Source organism: Oncorhynchus clarkii, chromosome 18, assembly GCF_045791955.1.
Source record: "Oncorhynchus clarkii lewisi isolate Uvic-CL-2024 chromosome 18, UVic_Ocla_1.0, whole genome shotgun sequence".
Lineage (NCBI taxonomy): Eukaryota > Metazoa > Chordata > Actinopteri > Salmoniformes > Salmonidae > Oncorhynchus > Oncorhynchus clarkii.
In genome coordinates, this window is record NC_092164.1 from 7953750 (window position 1) to 7974563 (window position 20814).

At 45.8% G+C, this 20814-nt stretch overlaps 1 protein-coding gene across 1 annotated transcript in view; it reads left to right on the plus strand.

Annotated features, from left to right (window-relative positions):
• Positions 1-1830: 1830 nt before the first annotated feature.
• Positions 1831-20814, plus strand: part of LOC139372975 (progesterone-induced-blocking factor 1-like) — a 62229-nt gene continuing 43245 nt past the window's right edge. Inside the window, exons 1-8 of the mRNA XM_071112881.1 lie at positions 1831-2619; positions 3990-4090; positions 9672-9870; positions 10001-10120; positions 12184-12317; positions 12493-12601; positions 13416-13597; positions 17452-17577. Coding sequence (XP_070968982.1) covers positions 2362-2619; positions 3990-4090; positions 9672-9870; positions 10001-10120; positions 12184-12317; positions 12493-12601; positions 13416-13597; positions 17452-17577 — 1229 coding nt within the window. The 5' untranslated portion in view covers positions 1831-2361. The remainder of the gene's footprint in view (positions 2620-3989; positions 4091-9671; positions 9871-10000; positions 10121-12183; positions 12318-12492; positions 12602-13415; positions 13598-17451; positions 17578-20814) is intronic.

Genomic DNA, 20814 nt, shown 5'->3' on the forward strand with positions numbered 1-20814 from the left:
ACTATTCTAAATGTTAGCAACCAGGAAATGGTGGAGTGATTTCTGCATAGTGCATATTTACTTGAAATACTGTAGAATTACATTCACTCCAATGGAAGACTGCGCCTAGTGGGGAGTGGCAATATGGCCGACCAGTGGCTTCAAAGCCTCTCAATGGCCAATACATAGAATCATCAATCCATTGTTTAAATACATCTAGGGTTTATATACATCGCCTGGTGTTTTTTATTTTCCTATTTCTGAGGAACAGAAGATATGTCTGTTGGACATCAAACAAGCTGATGGATATAATGTAGGGCACCTGTCTAAGGAGGACACCTGTCGAGGGAGGACACCTGTCTAGGGAGGACACCTGTCGAGGGAGGACACCTGTCGAGGGAGGACACCTGTCTAGGGAGGACACCTGTCGAGGGAGGACACCTGTCGAGGGAGGACACCTGTCGAGGGAGGACACCTGTCTAGGGAGGACACCTGTCGAGGGAGGACACCTGTCTAGGGAGGACACCTGTCGAGGGAGGACACTTGTCGAGGGAGGGCACTTGTCGAGGGAGGACACCTGTCGAGGGAGGACACCTGTCGGGGGAGGACACCTGTCTAGGGAGGACACCTGTCTAGGGAGGACACCTGTCGAGGGAGGGCACCTGTCTAGGGAGGACACCTGTCTAGTAAGTCATTTCTGGAGTCTCAGAGGATGTTTTATTGCTTTATTTAAGGATATTCCAGGAGTGATCGATGAACACTGAATCATATGGCTAATGGCAAGAAGGAGAAGAGTTAGTCTCTTCTAGTGATATTTTTTTATGTGGAATCTCTCCCTACTCGAGTGTACCTGGGTTGTATGTACTGTTGGAGCTTCTGTAAAACGGCCTTTTACAATGTTCTTTCTGCCAAATGTGTGAACATGGAAGAAGTGTCTGCTGATGGGAGAAGCTGAGATGTGTGATGTGTGGGAAAGACCACTATGAAGGAGATATTAAATGTCTAGTAGAAGAGAATAGACAAGGAGCATGTGTGGTGGGGAGCATGAAGAGCAATCAATTGTGGTGGGGAGCATGAAGAGCAATCAACGGTGGTGGGGAGCATGAAGAGCAATCAACTGTGGTGGGGAGCATGAAGAGCAATCATTGGAGTTCCCAATGTAGGGTGAAAGAGACTGAGGTTGCTCAAATCAAAGGCAGTTGAGAGTCTCCTATGCAGAGGCTGTCAAAAGGGTTGAAAGAGTGAGTATATCTGAAGGTCCTGCGGTAGTGAAGAATGGTATGCCTACATTGGAGCCTTCACCACAGGCTGAGAATCAACATCAGGACCCAGAAATCCTTCATGTGAAGATAGTGGACTCTGTGTCATTTATAGCATTGGCGATAAACGGAACTGCACAAGTTGAAAGTAAGTCAAGAAAGATATATATAATTGTTAATGTAGCTGAACTATTTCTGGGATTAAAATATGTATACATTATTATTATTATTTTAAGTTATTTTTAGTATTTTTAAAATGTTTGTTTTCACCCCACCCAGTAGGGGGTGGCAATGCACCATTTTGGGATGTAGTCCGCCAATAAAACCTCGAAGAAGAAAACCGTGCTGCCTGCCTGCCCCCGAACTTTCTCTCCCCGCTTAACCATCTCCCTCAGATTACCACTCAAAAGCAATACATTTTCTATTGACTGTCAATCTCATTATGTTTTGTTTTGTTTCTTTAAAGCGCTTTGAGATCCTTTATGTAATGAATAGCGCTAAAAAAAAAAGTTGAATAAATTATTATTAAATGTTGCTGTTTCTGGCGGACATTTTATGTGGTTGCAAAACAAACGGAAGTGACTCGGATGTCACTTCCGTTTGTTTGTTGTGATCCGCTAGCGGCGGTTTCTATGCGATTCGAAGCGGGACCGTTGAAATTATGAAAACAGCGACCACCCAACATTTAGAGTTGTTCGCGAATATAAATAGGAAATGCTAAACCCCATTTAATTTATGGATATTACAACAAAAAACTGAATAATTTGTAAGGAATTAGCCAGCTAGCTATGAAGCTACCTGTTGGACAGTGAACTTTTCCAACTATTCGACGTTAGCTAACTATAACAATGTAACTAACTAGTACTGTACAGTAGCTAACTGTTAATGCAACCACAGGCAAGGAGCTCGTTACCAGTATATGTCGTGCAACAGTCGACGTTGTTAGCTAGTTAGTACAATCATGCAACTAGCTAGCTAACGCCTTAACTGTCCTTGAACTCTTGAGTTCGCTAATCCTTAATCTTCGGTAATACTAAAGTTATATGCTCAGTAGTTAGCTGGCAAAAAGCAGATCACTACTTGTTTGACAAAAGCGAGGTGGCTAACGTTATCTAGGTACAAAATGCCTCCGAAGAAGCAGAAAAACCCGTCGGTGAATATCTCCAGCTCCCTAGAGGAGTCGGAAGAATTCAGTCTGGAGACCACGGTGCCTACGGAAGACATCTCGTCGTCGGACGAACGGGACCGCACCGGGACACAGAAAGTCACCCGACAGCTCCTCGAGAGGAAAGAGCTACTGCACAACTTACAGCTGTTAAAAATAGAGATGTCGCAGAAAAATCTCATCATAGATAACATGAAAGTGGACCACTTGACAAAGGTAGTTAGCTAGGATCTCGAAGATGTTCCGTCGAGCTACCAAACCTTCACATCAGCATACATGTGGGGCTGCTTCTCAAATAGTATCCTATTCTATTACTTATGACTAGAGGGCCTTAAAGTAGGGACGTCAAACGACGTTCAGCCTGCTTCTTTTATGTTATCTTTAACTCTACATGGTTGGAAAAGGACTTGTATGTCCCGCTTTAAAGTTACTCTTGACAGTTTTTAATAGTAGAATGCACAAGGTGCAATTTCTAAATTGGGTGGTGCATAATCAGGTCCTCTTGTCATGTCAGTCATTACGGACCGTAGAGAGATATTCATAACGTGTCAGAGATGTCCAGATCAACTAGCCCATGTCGGCTAACGTTAAAAAATAAAAACATTTACTCATAAAGTGTTAAACAAATCAAAATATATTTGAGATTCTTCAAAGTAGCCACCCTTTGCCTTGATGACAGCTTTGCACACGCTTGGCATTCTCTCAACCAGCTTCACCTGGAATAATTTTCCAACAGTCTTGCTGAGCACTTGTTGGCTGCTTTTCCTTCCCTCTGCGGTCCAACTCATCCCAGACCATCTCGAGTGGGTTGAGGTTGAATGATTGTGGAGGCCAGGTCATCTGATGCCTCATTCTCCTTCTTGGTGTTGGGTCATTGTCCTGTTGAAAAACTATATGCCATTTCATTTTTTAAACTGTTTCACAAAGGTTGTGAAGCTAAATACATTTTCCAGACCCAGTATAATTTGCATTTCGTTATCTTCTTTTTGTTTTTAGTCCCACCCTTTTAGCTCCAAACACAAGCTGTCCTTTCAACATGAATTTCCCATGGTATTGTACTTAATCGGGTAGGAACTGATAAAGGAGTCCAAAAACATGCGGCCATTTTAGATTTATTTACATTATATACCAGATAGCACCAGAACGGGGTATGTCCGGCCCCGGCTGAAGTAGTGCACTATAATAGGAAAGAGAATTAGGGGCCATTGGGGACACGCATATGTATCACTCTACTTGTTCTGTGCTCTCTTCCCTAGACGGAGGAGCTGGAGCTGGGGACACGCATATGTATCACTCTACTTGTTCTGTGCTCTCTTCCCTAGACGGAGGAGCTGGAGCTGGGGACACGCATATGTATCACTCTACTTGTTCTGTGCTCTCTTCTCTAGACGGAGGAGCTGGAGCTGGGGACACGCATATGTATCACTCTACTTGTTCTGTGCTCTCTTCTCTAGACGGAGGAGCTGGAGCTGGGGACACGCATATGTATCACTCTACTTGTTCTGTGCTCTCTTCCCTAGACGGAGGAGCTGGAGCTGGGGACACGCATATGTATCACTCTACTTGTTCTGTGCTCTCTTCTCTAGACGGAGGAGCTGGAGGAGAGGCTGAATGTTGCCCTGCACCAGAAACAAGTCCTGGCTCTGAGACTGGACAGCCAGCTGCAACTCACCCAGGATGAGAGGAGGTAGGAACAGAGTTGAGACTGGACAGACAGCTGCAACTCACCCAGGATGAGGAGGTAGGAACAGATCTGAGACTGGACAGACAGCTGCAACTCACCCAGGATGAGGAGGTAGGAACAGAGTTGAGACTGGACAGACAGCTGCAACTCACCCAGGATGAGGAGGTAGGAACAGAGTTGAGACTGGACAGACAGCTGCAACTCACCCAGGATGAGGAGGTAGGAACAGATCTGAGACTGGACAGACAGCTGCAACTCACCCAGGATGAGGAGGTAGGAACAGATCTGAGACTGGACAGACAGCTGCAACTCACCCAGGATGAGGAGGTAGGAACAGATCTGAGACTGGACAGACAGCTGCAACTCACCCAGGATGAGGAGGTAGGAACAGATCTGAGACTGGACAGACAGCTGCAACTCACCCAGGATGAGGAGGTAGGAACAGATCTGAGACTGGACAGACAGCTGCAACTCACCCAGGATGAGGAGGTAGGAACAGATCTGAGACTGGACAGACAGCTGCAACTCACCCAGGATGAGGAGGTAGGAACAGATCTGAGACTGGACAGACAGCTGCAACTCACCCAGGATGAGGAGGTAGGAACAGATCTGAGACTGGACAGACAGCTGCAACTCACCCAGGATGAGGAGGTAGGAACAGATCTGAGACTGGACAGACAGCTGCAACTCACCCAGGATGAGGAGGTAGGAACAGATCTGAGACTGGACAGACAGCTGCAACTCACCCAGGATGAGGAGGTAGGAACAGATCTGAGACTGGACAGACAGCTGCAACTCACCCAGGATGAGGAGGTAGGAACAGATCTGAGACTGGACAGACAGCTGCAACTCACCCAGGATGAGGAGGTAGGAACAGATCTGAGACTGGACAGACAGCTGCAACTCACCCAGGATGAGGAGGTAGGAACAGATCTGAGACTGGACAGACAGCTGCAACTCACCCAGGATGAGGAGGTAGGAACAGATCTGAGACTGGACAGACAGCTGCAACTCACCCAGGATGAGGAGGTAGGAACAGATCTGAGACTGGACAGACAGCTGCAACTCACCCAGGATGAGGAGGTAGGAACAGATCTGAGACTGGACAGACAGCTGCAACTCACCCAGGATGAGGAGGTAGGAACAGAGTTGAGACTGGACAGACAGCTGCAACTCACCCAGGATGAGGAGGTAGGAACAGAGTTGAGACTGGACAGACAGCTGCAACTCACCCAGGATGAGGAGGTAGGAACAGATCTGAGACTGGACAGACAGCTGCAACTCACCCAGGATGAGGAGGTAGGAACAGATCTGAGACTGGACAGCCAGCTGCAACTCACCCAGGATGAGGAGGTAGGAACAGATCTGAGACTGGACAGACAGCTGCAACTCACCCAGGATGAGGAGGTAGGAACAGATCTGAGACTGGACAGACAGCTGCAACTCACCCAGGATGAGGAGGTAGGAACAGATCTGAGACTGGACAGACAGCTGCAACTCACCCAGGATGAGGAGGTAGGAACAGATCTGAGACTGGACAGACAGCTGCAACTCACCCAGGATGAGGAGGTAGGAACAGATCTGAGACTGGACAGACAGCTGCAACTCACCCAGGATGAGGAGGTAGGAACAGATCTGAGACTGGACAGACAGCTGCAACTCACCCAGGATGAGGAGGTAGGAACAGATCTGAGACTGGACAGACAGCTGCAACTCACCCAGGATGAGGAGGTAGGAACAGATCTGAGACTGGACAGCCAGCTGCAACTCACCCAGGATGAGGAGGTAGGAACAGATCTGAGACTGGACAGACAGCTGCAACTCACCCAGGATGAGGAGGTAGGAATAGATCTGAGACCTTGACTAACAAGTCCTGGCTCTGAGACTGGACAGCCAGCTGCAACTCACCCAGGATGAGGAGGTAGGAATAGATCTGAGACCTTGACTAACCTTAGCCATAATAATATTTTTATTTATTTATTTATTTTATTTTACCTTTATTTAACCAGGTTGGCTAGTTGAGAACACCTTTATTTAACCAGGTAGGCCAGTTGAGAACACCTTTATTTAACCAGGTAGGCCAGTTGAGAACACCTTTATTTAACCAGGTAGGCCAGTTGAGAACACCTTTATTTAACCAGGTAGGCTAGTTGAGAACACCTTTATTTAACCAGGTAGGCCAGTTGAGAACACCTTTATTTAACCAGGTAGGCCAGTTGAGAACACCTTTATTTAACCAGGTAGGCCAGTTGAGAACACCTTTATTTAACCAGGTAGGCCAGTTGAGAACACCGTTATTTAACCAGGTAGGCCAGTTGAGAACACCTTTATTTAACCAGGTAGGCCAGTTGAGAACACCTTTATTTAACCAGGTAGGCCAGTTGAGAACACCTTTATTTAACCAGGTAGGCCAGTTGAGAACACCTTTATTTAACCAGGTAGGCCAGTTGAGAACACCTTTATTTAACCAGGTAGGCCAGTTGAGAACACCTTTATTTAACCAGGTAGGCCAGTTGAGAACACCTTTATTTAACCAGGTAGGCCAGTTGAGAACACCTTTATTTAACCAGGTAGGCCAGTTGAGAACACCTTTATTTAACCAGGTAGGCTAGTTGAGAACACCTTTATTTAACCAGGTAGGCTAGTTGAGAACACCTTTATTTAACCAGGTAGGCTAGTTGAGAACACCTTTATTTAACCAGGTAGGCCAGTTGAGAACACCTTTATTTAACCAGGTAGGCCAGTTGAGAACACCTTTATTTAACCAGGTAGGCTAGTTGAGAACACCTTTATTTAACCAGGTAGGCTAGTTGAGAACACCTTTATTTAACCAGGTAGGCTAGTTGAGAACACCTTTATTTAACCAGGTAGGCCAGTTGAGAACACCTTTATTTAACCAGGTAGGCCAGTTGAGAACACCTTTATTTAACCAGGTAGGCTAGTTGAGAACACCTTTATTTAACCAGGTAGGCAAGTTGAGAACACCTTTATTTAACCAGGTAGGCCAGTTGAGAACACCTTTATTTAACCAGGTAGGCCAGTTGAGAACACCTTTATTTAACCAGGTAGGCCAGTTGAGAACACCTTTATTTAACCAGGTAGGCTAGTTGAGAACACCTTTATTTAACCAGGTAGGCTAGTTGAGAACACCTTTATTTAACCAGGTAGGCTAGTTGAGAACACCTTTATTTAACCAGGTAGGCCAGTTGAGAACACCTTTATTTAACCAGGTAGGCCAGTTGAGAACACCTTTATTTAACCAGGTAGGCTAGTTGAGAACACCTTTATTTAACCAGGTAGGCAAGTTGAGAACACCTTTATTTAACCAGGTAGGCCAGTTGAGAACACCTTTATTTAACCAGGTAGGCCAGTTGAGAACACCTTTATTTAACCAGGTAGGCCAGTTGAGAACACCTTTATTTAACCAGGTAGGCCAGTTGAGAACACCTTTATTTAACCAGGTAGGCCAGTTGAGAACACCTTTATTTAACCAGGTAGGCCAGTTGAGAACACCTTTATTTAACCAGGTAGGCCAGTTGAGAACACCTTTATTTAACCAGGTAGGCTAGTTGAGAACACCTTTATTTAACCAGGTAGGCCAGTTGAGAACACCTTTATTTAACCAGGTAGGCCAGTTGAGAACACCTTTATTTAACCAGGTAGGCTAGTTGAGAACACCTTTATTTAACCAGGTAGGCAAGTTGAGAACACCTTTATTTAACCAGGTAGGCCAGTTGAGAACACCTTTATTTAACCAGGTAGGCCAGTTGAGAACACCTTTATTTAACCAGGTAGGCCAGTTGAGAACACCTTTATTTAACCAGGTAGGCTAGTTGAGAACACCTTTATTTAACCAGGTAGGCTAGTTGAGAACACCTTTATTTAACCAGGTAGGCTAGTTGAGAACACCTTTATTTAACCAGGTAGGCCAGTTGAGAACACCTTTATTTAACCAGGTAGGCCAGTTGAGAACACCTTTATTTAACCAGGTAGGCTAGTTGAGAACACCTTTATTTAACCAGGTAGGCAAGTTGAGAACACCTTTATTTAACCAGGTAGGCCAGTTGAGAACACCTTTATTTAACCAGGTAGGCCAGTTGAGAACACCTTTATTTAACCAGGTAGGCCAGTTGAGAACACCTTTATTTAACCAGGTAGGCCAGTTGAGAACACCTTTATTTAACCAGGTAGGCCAGTTGAGAACACCTTTATTTAACCAGGTAGGCCAGTTGAGAACACCTTTATTTAACCAGGTAGGCCAGTTGAGAACACCTTTATTTAACCAGGTAGGCTAGTTGAGAACACCTTTATTTAACCAGGTAGGCAAGTTGAGAACACCTTTATTTAACCAGGTAGGCCAGTTGAGAACACCTTTATTTAACCAGGTAGACTAGTTGAGAACACCTTTATTTAACCAGGTAGGCCAGTTGAGAACACCTTTATTTAACCAGGTAGACTAGTTGAGAACACCTTTATTTAACCAGGTAGGCCAGTTGAGAACACCTTTATTTAACCAGGTAGGCCAGTTGAGAACACCTCTATTTAACCAGGTAGGCCAGTTGAGAACACCTTTATTTAACCAGGTAGGCCAGTTGAGAACACCTTTATTTAACCAGGTAGGCCAGTTGAGAACACCTTTATTTAACCAGGTAGGCCAGTTGAGAACAAGTTCTCATTTACAATTGCGACCTGGCCAAGATAAAGCAAAGCAGTTCGACAGATACAACAACACAGAGTTACACATGGAGTAAAACAAACATACAGTCAATAATAAAGTATAAACAAGTCTATATACAATGTGAGCAAATGAGGTGAGAAGGGAGGTAAAGGCAAAAAAGGCCATGGTGGCAAAGTAAATACAATATAGCAAGTAAAACACTGGAATGGTAGTTTTGCAATGGAAGAATGTGCAAAGTAGAAATAAAAATAATGGGGTGCAAAGGAGCAAAATAAATAAATTAATTAAATACAGTTGGGAAAGAGGTAGTTGTTTGGGCTAAATTATAGGTGGGCTATGTACAGGTGCAGTAATCTGTGAGCGGCTCTGACAGTTGGTGCTTAAAGCTAGTGAGGGAGATAAGTGTTTCCAGTTTCAGAGATTTTTGTAGTTCGTTCCAGTCATTGGCAGCAGAGAATATGGCAGATACAGAGTCTCTCTGATCAGTCGTAGGGGTCGTAGGTCAACACAGGATCACCTTGCTGAACCCAGAACCTCTAAAAGATTGGAAGATGTTCAACCAAGTCTCTCTGATCAGTCGTAGGGGTCTTAGGTCAACACAGGATCACCTTGCTGAACCCAGAACCTCTAAAAGATTGAAAGATGTTCAACCAAGTCTCTCTGATCAGTCGTAGGGGTCTTAGGTCAACACAGGATCACCTTGCTGAACCCAGAACCTCTAAAAGATTGAAAGATGTTCAACCAAGTCTCTCTGATCAGTCGTAGGGGTCTTAGGTCAACACAGGATCACCTTGCTGAACCCAGAACCTCTAAAAGATTGAAAGATGTTCAACCAAGCAGGCATGGAAAGGGTGCCCTCTTTTTATATTTGCCTCAAGTCAGTGTGGTTCTCTGTCTGTCCTGCAGGAAGCAGCAGGCTCTGAGGAAGCAGGAGATGGATGGGATCCTACTGAGACAGAAGCAGCTGGAGGAGACTAACAGAAGGCTGTGTGACAAGGCAGGAGACCTGCGACGCAGCCTCAGGGACCTGGAGCTCACCGAGGACAAATACAAGGAGCTCCGAGATATCCCAGAGGAGAGACTCTCTATCACTGAATACGTAGCGGTGAGAACTGGGGAGAGATCCTGCTAATGTGGTGTGTTAATGCAGTGTGTTGTGGTATAATGCAGTGTGTTGTGTTAATGCAGTGTGTTGTGGTAATGTGGTGTGTTAATGATGTGTGTTGTTCTCCCAGGTGTATTTCTATGAGGTGGTGAGTCCTCTCAAAGCCCAGCTCTCTGAGCTCCATGTCAAGAGGAACAGCCTGACAGACGACCTGGAGACACACAGGACTGAGATCAAAGCCCTTATGAAGGTATACACACACACACACACACACACACACACACACAGAGGACAGATCAGAGCCTTCGTGGAGGTACAGTCAGAGAGGACAGATCAGAGCCTTCATGGAGGTACAGACAGGTAGGACAGATCAGAGCCTTCGTGGAGGTACAGACAGAGAGAGGACAGATCAGAGCCTTCATGGAGGTACAGACAGAGAGAGGACAGATCAGAGCCTTCATGGAGGTACAGACAGGTAGGACAGATCAGAGCCTTCATGGAGGTACAGACAGAGAGAGGACAGATCAGGGCCTTCATGGAGGTACAGACAGAGAGAGGACAGATCAGAGCCTTCATGGAGGTACAGACAGAGAGAGGGCAGATCAGAGCCTTCATGGAGGTACAGACAGAGAGAGGACAGATCAGAGCCTTCATGGAGGTACAGACAGAGAGAGAGGACAGATCAGAGCCTTCATGGAGATACAGATAGAGAGAGGACATATCAGGGCCTTCATGGAGGTACAGACAGAGAGAGGACAGATCAGGGCCTTCGTGGAGGTACAGATAGAGAGAGGACAGATCCGAGCCTTCATGGAGGTACAGACAGAGGACAGATCAGAGCCTTCATGGAGGTACAGACAGAGAGAGGACAGATCAGAGCCTTCATGAAGGTACAGATAGAGAGAGGACAGATTAGAGCCTTCATTGAGGTACAGACAGAGAGAGGACAGATCAGAGCCTTCATGGAGGTACAGACAGAGAGAGGACAGATCAGAGCCTTCATGGAGGTACAGACAGAGAGAGGACATATCAGGGCCTTCATGGAGGTACAGACAGAGAGAGGACAGATCAGAGCCTTCATGGAGGTTCAGACAGAGAGAGGACAGATCAGAGCCTTCATGGAGGTACAGACAGAGAGACGACAGATCAGAGCCTTCATGTAGGTACAGACATAGAGAGGACAGATCAGAGCCTTCATGGAGGTACAGACAGAGAGAGGACAGATCAGAGCCTTCATGGAGGTACAGACAGAGAGAGGACAGATCAGAGCCTTCATGGAGGTACAGATAGAGAGAGAGGACAGATCAGAGCCTTCATGGAGGTACAGATAGAGAGAGGACAGATCCGAGCCTTCATGGAGGTACAGACAGAGAGAGGACAGATCAGGGCCTTCATGGAGGTACAGATAGAGAGAGGACAGATCCGAGCCTTCATGGAGGTACAGACAGAGGACAGATCAGAGCCTTCATGGAGGTACAGATAGAGAGAGGACAGATCCGAGCCTTCATGGAGGTACAGACAGAGAGGACAGATCAGAGCCTTCATGGAGGTACAGACAGAGAGAGGACAGATCAGAGCCTTCATGAAGGTACAGATAGAGAGAGGACAGATTAGAGCCTTCATGGAGGTACAGACAGAGAGAGGACAGATCAGAGCCTTCATGGAGGTACAGACAGAGAGAGGACAGATCAGAGCCTTCATGGAGGTACAGACAGAGAGAGGACATATCAGGGCCTTCATGGAGGTACAGACAGAGAGAGGACAGATCAGAGCCTTCATGGAGGTTCAGACAGAGAGAGGACAGATCAGAGCCTTCATGGAGGTACAGACAGAGAGAGGACAGATCAGAGCCTTCATGGAGGTACAGACAGAGAGAGGACAGATCAGAGCCTTCATGGAGGTACAGACAGAGAGAGGACAGATCAGAGCCTTCATGGAGGTACAGACAGAGAGAGAGGACAGATCAGAGCCTTCATGGAGGTACAGATAGAGAGAGGACAGATCCGAGCCTTCATGGAGGTACAGACAGAGAGAGGACAGATCAGGGCCTTCATGGAGGTACAGATAGAGAGAGGACAGATCCGAGCCTTCATGGAGGTACAGACAGAGGACAGATCAGAGCCTTCATGGAGGTACAGATAGAGAGAGGACAGATCCGAGCCTTCATGGAGGTACAGACAGAGAGGACAGATCAGAGCCTTCATGGAGGTACAGACAGAGAGAGGACAGATCAGAGCCTTCATGGAGGTACTGTTTGTCTTAGAGCAGTGTCGGCCCATTTGATTGTATTGTAACCTTCTTCCTGTGGTGTAGAGTTACGAGGAGGAGCGCAGGGTGAGGTCAGAGCTGGAGATCAGGAACCAGAGACTAACTCTGGAGCTGGCTGACACTAAAGGGCTCATCCAGGAGGGAGACTTCAAGCGGGACAACTACTCTAACGTCAAACGGTAAGAGAGAGAGAGAGAGGGAGAGGGAGGAAAGACCACCTCTGTTTTCAGCAAGTGTCCCTGTCAGATCAAATGTCTGAAGAAGGATTTACAAAATGGAATATTTCACTTTGAAAAATGTATTTGTGTGTTTAGACATTTAGAAACTAAACGTCGATCCTCCCTTCCTTTCCAGTGAGCGGGATGCGTTTGAGTGTGAGGTGGGAGAGTTGAGGAAGAGGCTGGAGCTGCTGGAGATGACTCATGAGGTCCAGACCAGGGAGAGGAATGAGCTGAGTCGAGAGGTACAACACCAACCTGGATACTACTTCTACCTGCCTAACACCTTGATGTTGCCAACACGGGACTTTTCACAGTACCACTGATTGGCTGATAGATGTTGTCTCACCTTCCTTAGTGGAAGATACTGACTGGAAGTCCCTCTGAATTACAGCATCTGCTAAATGACAACATGTCACGTTAAATGTCCTCCAGGTGTCTGCAGCAGACGGTGCCCCTCCTCCAGATGGATAGACTACCCCTAACCCCCCTGTCCTCCAGGTGTCTACTCTGCAGCAGTCAGTGACCCTCCTCCAGATGGATAAGACTACCTCTAACCCCCCTGTCCTCCAGGTGTCTACTCTGCAGCAGTCAGTGACCCTCCTCCAGATGGATAGACTACCTCTAACCCCTCTGTCCTCCAGGTGTCTGCAGCAGACGGTGCCCCTCCTCCAGGTGGATAAAGACTACCTCTAATCCTAACCCCTCTGTCCTCCAGGTGTCTACTCTGCAGCAGTCAGTGACCCTCCTCCAGATGGATAGACTACCTCTAACCCCTCTGTCCTCCAGGTGTCTGCAGCAGACGGTGCCCCTCCTCCAGGTGGATAAAGACTACCTCTAATCCTAACCCCTCTGTCCTCCAGGTGTCTACTCTGCAGCAGTCAGTGACCCTCCTCCAGATGGATTGACTACCTCTAACCCCTCTGTGTTCCAGGTGTCTACTCTGCAGCAGACAGTGACCCTCCTCCAGATGGATAGACTACCTCTAACTCCTACTCTGCAGCAGTCAGTGACCCTCCTCCAGATGGATTGACTACCTCTAACCCCTCTGTGTTCCAGGTGTCTACTCTGCAGCAGACGGTGACCCTCCTCCAGAAGGATAAGGAATATGTTCACAGACAGAGCATGGAGCTGAATGTGCGCTGTGCCCACCAGGAAGACCGTCTAGAGAGGCTGCAGACCCAGCTGGACGGCGCCCAGAGGGCCAGGGAGGAGGTCTATCACAAATACATTGCTTCTAGGTCAGTACCCCTCCCTAACCCTTCTGGGTCGGTACCCCACCCTAACCCTTCTATATCAGTACTCCTCCCTAACCCTTCTAGGTCAGTACTCCTCCCCAACCCTTCTAGGTCAGTACTCATCCCTAACCCTTCTAGATCAGTACTCATCCCCAACCCTTCTAGGTCAGTACTCATCCCCAACCCTTCTAGGTCAGTACTCCTCCCCAACCCTTCTAGGTCAGTACTCATCCCCAACCCTTCTAGGTCAGTACCCCTCCCTAACCCTTCTAGGTCAGTACTCCTCCCCAACCCTTCTAGGTCAGTACTCCTCCCTAACCCTTCTAGGTCAGTACCCCACCCTAACCCTTCTATATCAGTACCCCTCCCTAAACCTTCTAGGTCAGTACTCCTCCCCAAACCTTCTAGGTCAGTACCCCTCCCCAACCCTAGCCCAGAGGGCCATGGAGGAGGTCTAAGATAAATATATAGCTTCCAGATGGGTACCCGTCAAGAGGTCTCCATCGCCACCTAAAACTGGGCAGTGTGACTGCAGTACAGACCACCTGGAACGCCCCCTAAGGGCTGGACAGAGCTAGCCAGCCCTTTGGGTGCGTTCCTCCTCATGTGTGTGTATTGCAGTCTCCTGTCCTGGTAATCAGATCTCACAACGCCTGCCTGGAGAAGTGCTTTACCTTCTTAGGAACCTTCTTGATGATACATTACATGACCAAAAATATATGGACACCTGCACGTCCAACATCTCATTCCAAGATCATGGGCTTTAATATGGATTTGGTCCCTCCTTTGCTGCTATAACAGCCTCCACTCTTCTGGGAAGTCATTAATATGGAGTTGGACCCCCCTTCGCTGCTATAACAGCCTCCACTATTCTGGGAAGTCATTAATATGGAGTTGGTCCCCCCTTTGCTGCTATAACAGCCTCCACTATTCTGGGAAGTCATTAATATGGAGTTGGTCCCCCCTTTGCTGCTATAACAGCCTCCACTATTCTGGGAAGTCATTAATATGGAGTTGGTCCCCCCTTTGCTGCTATAACAGCCTCCACTATTCTGGGAAGTCATTAATATGGAGTTGGACCCCCCATTGCTGCTATAACAGCCTCCACTATTCTGGGAAGTCATTAATATGGAGTTGGACCCCCCTTTGCTGCTATAACAGCCTCCACTCTTCTGGGAAGTCATTAATATGGAGTTGGACCCCCTTTGCTGCTATAACAGCCTCCACTCTTCTGGGAAGGCTTTCCACTAGATGTTGGTACATTGCTGCAGGGACTTGCTTCCATTCAGCCACAAGAGCATTAGTGAGGTCGGGTACTGATGTGGGCGATTAGTCCTGGCTCGCAGTCTGCTTTCCAATTCATCCCAAAGGTGTTCGATGGGGTTGAGGTCAGGGCTCTGCGCAGGCCAGTCAAGTTCTTCCACACCAATCTCGACAAACCATTTCTGTATGGACCTCGCTTTGTGCACGAGGGCATTGTCATGCTGAAACAGGAAAGGGCCTTCCCCAAACTGTTGCCACAAAGTTGGAAGCACAGTATTGTCTAGAATGTCATTGTATGCTGTAGCGTTAAGATTTCCCTTCGCTGGAACTAAGGGGCCAAAACCATTATTCCTCCTCCACCACCAAACTTTACAGTTGGCACTATGCATTCGGGCTCGTAGCCTTCTCCTGGCATCCACCAAACCCAGATTCGTTCGTCAGACTGCCAGATGGTGAAGTGTTATTCATCACTCCAGAGAACGTGTTTCCCCTGCTCCAGAGTCCAATAGCGGTGAGCTTTAAACCACTCCAGCCGACGCTTGGCATTGTGAATGGTGATCTTAGGCTTGTGTGCGGCTGCTCAGCCATGGAAACCCATTTAATTTAATTTGGGTTAAATCGGTTTGACACAGTTCAGTTGAATAAATTCAGTTGAATAACTGACTTAGGTATCCCCCTTTCCCAGTTTGGAACTCTGTCGTGAGTTCTGGAACTTTCCACTTCACAATAGAGGCAATTACAGTTGACCCGGGGCAGAAATGTGACAAACTGACTTGTTGGAAAGGTGGCATTCTATGACGGTGCCACGTTGAAAGTCACTGAGCTCTTCAGTAAAGCGGCAGGGGGCGGCAGGGTAGCCTAGTGGTTAGAGCGTTGGACTAGTAACCGGAAGGTTGCGAGTTCAAACCCCCGAGCTGACAAGGTACAAAATCTGTCGTTCTGCCCCTGAACAGGCAGTTAACCCACTGTTCCCAGGCCGTCATTGAAAATAAGAATTTGTTCTTAACTGACTTGCCTAGTTAAATAAAGGTAAAAAAAAAATTAAAAAATTTAAAAAAAAGCCATTCTACTGCCAATGTTTGTCTATGGAGATTGCATGTCTGTGTGCTCGATTTTATACACCTGTCAACAACGGTTTGTGGCTGAAATAGCCAAATTCATTAATTTGATGGGGTGTCCACATACTTTTGTATATAGTGTTCCAGTCAAAAGTTTGGACACGCCTAATTCATTCAATGGGTTTTTCTTTATTTTTGTTATTTTCTACATTGTGAAGACATCAAAACTATGAAATAACACATATGGAATCATGTAGTAACCAAAATAGTGTTAAACAAATTAAAATACTTTTTATATTTTAGTTTCTTCCACGTAGCCACCCTTTTCTTTGATGACAGCTTTTCACACTCTTGACATTCTCTCAACCAGCTTCACCCGGAATTATTTTACAACAGTCTTGAAGGAGTTCCCACATATGCTGAGCACTTGTTCGCTGCTTTTAATTCACTCTGCGGTCCAACTCATCTCAAACCATCTCAAGTGGGTTGAGGTCGGGGGATTGTGGAGGCCAGGTCATCTGATGCAGCGCTCCATCACTCTCCTCCTTGGTCAAATAGCCCTTACACAGCCGGGAGGTGTGTTGGGTCATTGTCCTGTTGAAAAACTAATTATAGTCCCACTAAGAGCAAACCAGATGGGTTGATGTATTGCAGCAGAATGCTGTGGGAGCCATGCTGGTTAAATATGCATTGAATTCTAAATAAACCACTGACACTGTCACCAGCAAAGCACCATCACACCTCCTCCTCCATGCTTCACGGTGGGAACCACACATGCAGAGATCATTCGTTCAACTACTCTGCATCTCACGAAGACACAGCGCTTGGAACCAAACATCTCATATTTGGACTCATCAGACCGAAGGACATGTTTCCACCTGTCTAAGGTCCATTGCTCGTGTTTCTTGGTCCAAGCAAGTCTCTTCTTCTTATTGATGTCTTTTAGTAGTGGCTTATTTGCAGCAATTCGACCATGAAGGTCTGATTCACACAGTCTCCTCTGAACAGTGAAGCAGTGAAGCATTTATTTGGGCTAATGAACTTATCCTCTGCAGCAGAGGGAACTCTAATGAACGTATCCTCTGCAGCAGAGGTAACACTGGGTCTTCCTATCCTGTGGCGGTCCTCATGAGAGTCAGTTTCATCACAGCGCAAGATGTTTTGCAACTGCACTTGAAGAAACTTTCAAAGTTCTTGAAATGTTCCGTATTGGCTGACCTTCATGTCTTAAAATAATGATGGACTGTCATTTCTCTTTGCTTATTTGAGCTGTTCTTGCCATAATATGGACTTGGTCTTTTACCAAATAGGGATATCTTCTGTATACCACCCCTACCTTGTCACAACACACCTGATTGGTTCAAACGCATTAAGAAGGAAAGACATTCCACAATTTAACAAAGCACACCTGTTAATTGAAATGCATTCCAGGTGACTACCTCATTAAGCTGGTTGAGAGAATGCCAAGAGTGTGCAAAGCTGTCATCAAGGCAAAGGATGGCTACAATCAGGTATAATATAATGGTTTTTCCACAGAGACCACTACAAGACAGAGTACGAGAATAAACTTGCTGAGGAGCTGGAGAACATTCGTCTGAAGACCAGCCAGGAGATCGACAGCCTGCAGAGGACCTCAAAGGAGATGTACGAGAGAGAGAACAGGTGAGATTATAGAGATGTACGAGAGAGAGAACAGGTGAGATTATAGAGATGTACCAGAGAGAGAGAGAGAGAGAACAGGTGAGATTATAGAGATGTACCAGAGAGAGAGAGAGAGAACAGGTGAGCTTATAGAGATATACCAGAGAGAGAACAGGTGAGATTATAGAGATGGACCAGAGAGAGGGAACAGGTGAGATTATAGAGATGTACCAGAGAGAGAGAACAGGTGAGATTATAGAGATGTACCAGAGAGAGAGAGAGAGAGAGAACAGGTGAGATTATAGAGATGTACCAGAGAGAGAGAACAGGTGAGATTATAGAGATGTACCAGAGAGAGAACAGGTGAGATTATAGAGATGTACCAGAGAGAGAACAGGTGAGATTATAGAGATGAACAGGTGAGATTATAGAGATGTACCAGAGAGAGAACAGGTGAGATTATAGAGATGAACAGGTGAGATTATAGAGATGTAACAGAGAGAGAACAGGTGAGATTATAGAGATGTAACAGAGAGAGAACGGGTGAGATTATAGAGATGTACGAGAGAGAGAACAGGTGAGATTATAGAGATGTACCAGAGAGAGAGCAGGTGAGATTATAGAGATGTAACAGAGAGAGAACAGGTGAGATTATAGAGATGTACCAGAGAGAGAACAGGTGAGATTATAGAGATGTACGAGAGAGAGAACAGGTGAGATTATAGAGATGTACCAGAGAGAGAGAGAGAGAGAGAGAGAGAGAGAGAGAGAACAGGTGAGATTATAGAGATGTACCAGAGAGAGAGAACAGGTGAGATTATAGAGATGTCCCAGAGAGAGAGAACGAGAGAACAGGTGATATTATAGAGATGAACAGGTGAGATTATAGAGATGAACAGGTGAGATTATAGAGATGTCCCAGAGAGAGAGAGAGAACAGGTGAGATTATAGAGATGTCCCTGAGAGAGAACAGGTGAGATTATAGAGATGTACCAGAGAGAGAGAGAACAGGTGAGATTATAGAGATGTCCCAGAGAGAGAGAGAGAGAACAGGTGAGATTAGAGATGTCCCAGAGAGAGAGAGAGAGAACAGGTGAGATTATAGAGATGTACCAGAGAGAGAGAACAGGTGAGATTATAGAGATGTCCCAGAGAGAGAGAGAGAGAACAGGTGAGATTATAGAGATGTCCCAGAGAGAGAGAGAGAGAACAGGTGAGATTATAGAGATGTACCAGAGAGAGAGAGAGAGAACAGGTGAGATTATAGAGATGTCCCTGAGAGAGAGAACAGGTGAGATTATAGAGATGTACCAGAGAGAGAGAACAGGTGAGATTATAGAGATGTACCAGAGAGAGAGAACAGGTGAGATTATAGAGATGTCCCAGAGAGAGAGAGAGAGAACAGGTGAGATTATAGAGATGTACCAGAGAGAGAGAGAGAGAACAGGTGAGATTATAGAGATGTCCCTGAGAGAGAGAACAGGTGAGATTATAGAGATGTCCCAGAGAGAGAGAGAGAGAACAGGTGAGATTATAGAGATGTCCCAGAGAGAGAGAGAGAGAACAGGTGAGATTATAGAGATGTCCCAGAGAGAGAGAGAGAGAACAGGTGAGATTATAGAGATGAACAGGTGAGATTATAGAGATGAACAGGTGAGATTATAGAGATGAACAGGTGAGATTATAGAGATGAACAGGTGAGATTATAGAGATGAACAGGTGAGATTATAGAGATGAACAGGTGAGATTATAGAGATGAACAGGTGAGATTATAGAGATGAACAGGTGAGATTATAGAGATGAACAGGTGAGATTATAGAGATGAACAGGTGAGATTATAGAGATGAACAGGTGAGATTATAGAGATGAACAGGTGAGATTATAGAGATGAACAGGTGAGATTATAGAGATGCCGCCCGTGTTTTATTTTTTTTATTTTTTTATTTCACCTTTATTTAACCAGGTAGGCTAGTTGAGAACACCTTTATTTAACCAGGTAGGCTAGTTGAGAACAAGTTCTCATTTGCAACTGCGACCTGGCCAAGTTAAAGCATAGCAGTGTGAACAGATAACACAGAGTTACACATGGAGTAAACAATTAACAAGTCAATAACACAGTAGAAAAAAGGGGAGTCTATATACATTGTGTGCAAAAGGCATGAGAAGGTAGGCAAATAATTACAATTTTGCAGATTAACACTGGAGTGATAAATGATCAGATGGTTATGTACAGGTAGAGATACTGGTGTGCAAAAGAGCAGAAAAGTAAATAAATAAAAACAGTATGGGGATGAGGTAGGTAAAAATGGGTGGGCTATTTACCAATAGACTATGTACAGCTGCAGCGATCGGTTAGCTGCTCAGATAGCAGATGTTTGAAGTTGGTGAGGGAGATAAAAGTCTCCAACTTCAGCGATTTTTGCAATTCGTTCCAATCATAGGCAGCAGAGAACTGGAACGAAAGGCGGCCAAATGAGGTGTTGGCTTTAGGGATGAGGTGTTGGCTTTAGTGTCCTCTAGAGGGAACTCTTTCACTGTGTTCTGAATACAGTACTGTACTTCACTCAGACCATGTATTCAGATATTCAACAAATTGTGTGATTCAGTGCCCCTAAAAACGCACCTTATTCCCTATTTAGTGCCCTTGTCGAAAGTAGTGCGCTATGCACCCTATTCGATAGTGCACTACTTTTGACTAGGACCCATAGGTACCATTTGAGACAGTTTGATTGGGAGACTATTCATTTTGTAATTTTTTTTACATGAAGTCGATTGTTTGTTAATTCTGTTTTAATTCTTACTGCTTCTGTCTGTCCTCTAGGAACCTCCGTGAGACGCTGTGTTAATTCTGTTTTAATTCTTACTGCTTCTGTCTGTCCTCTAGGAACCTCCGTGAGACGCTGTGTTAATTCTGTTTTAATTCTTACTGCTTCTGTCTGTCCTCTAGGAACCTCCGTGAGACGCTGTGTTAATTCTGTTTTAATTCTTACTGCTTCTGTCTGTCCTCTAGGAACCTCCGTGAGACGCTGTGTTAATTCTGTTTTAATTCTTACTGCTTCTGTCTGTCCTCTAGGAACCTCCGTGAGACGCTGTGTTAATTCTGTTTTAATTCTTACTGCTTCTGTCTGTCCTCTAGGAACCTCCGTGAGACGCTGTGTTAATTCTGTTTTAATTCTTACTGCTTCTGTCTGTCCTCTAGGAACCTCCGTGAGACGCTGTGTTAATTCTGTTTTAATTCTTACTGCTTCTGTCTGTCCT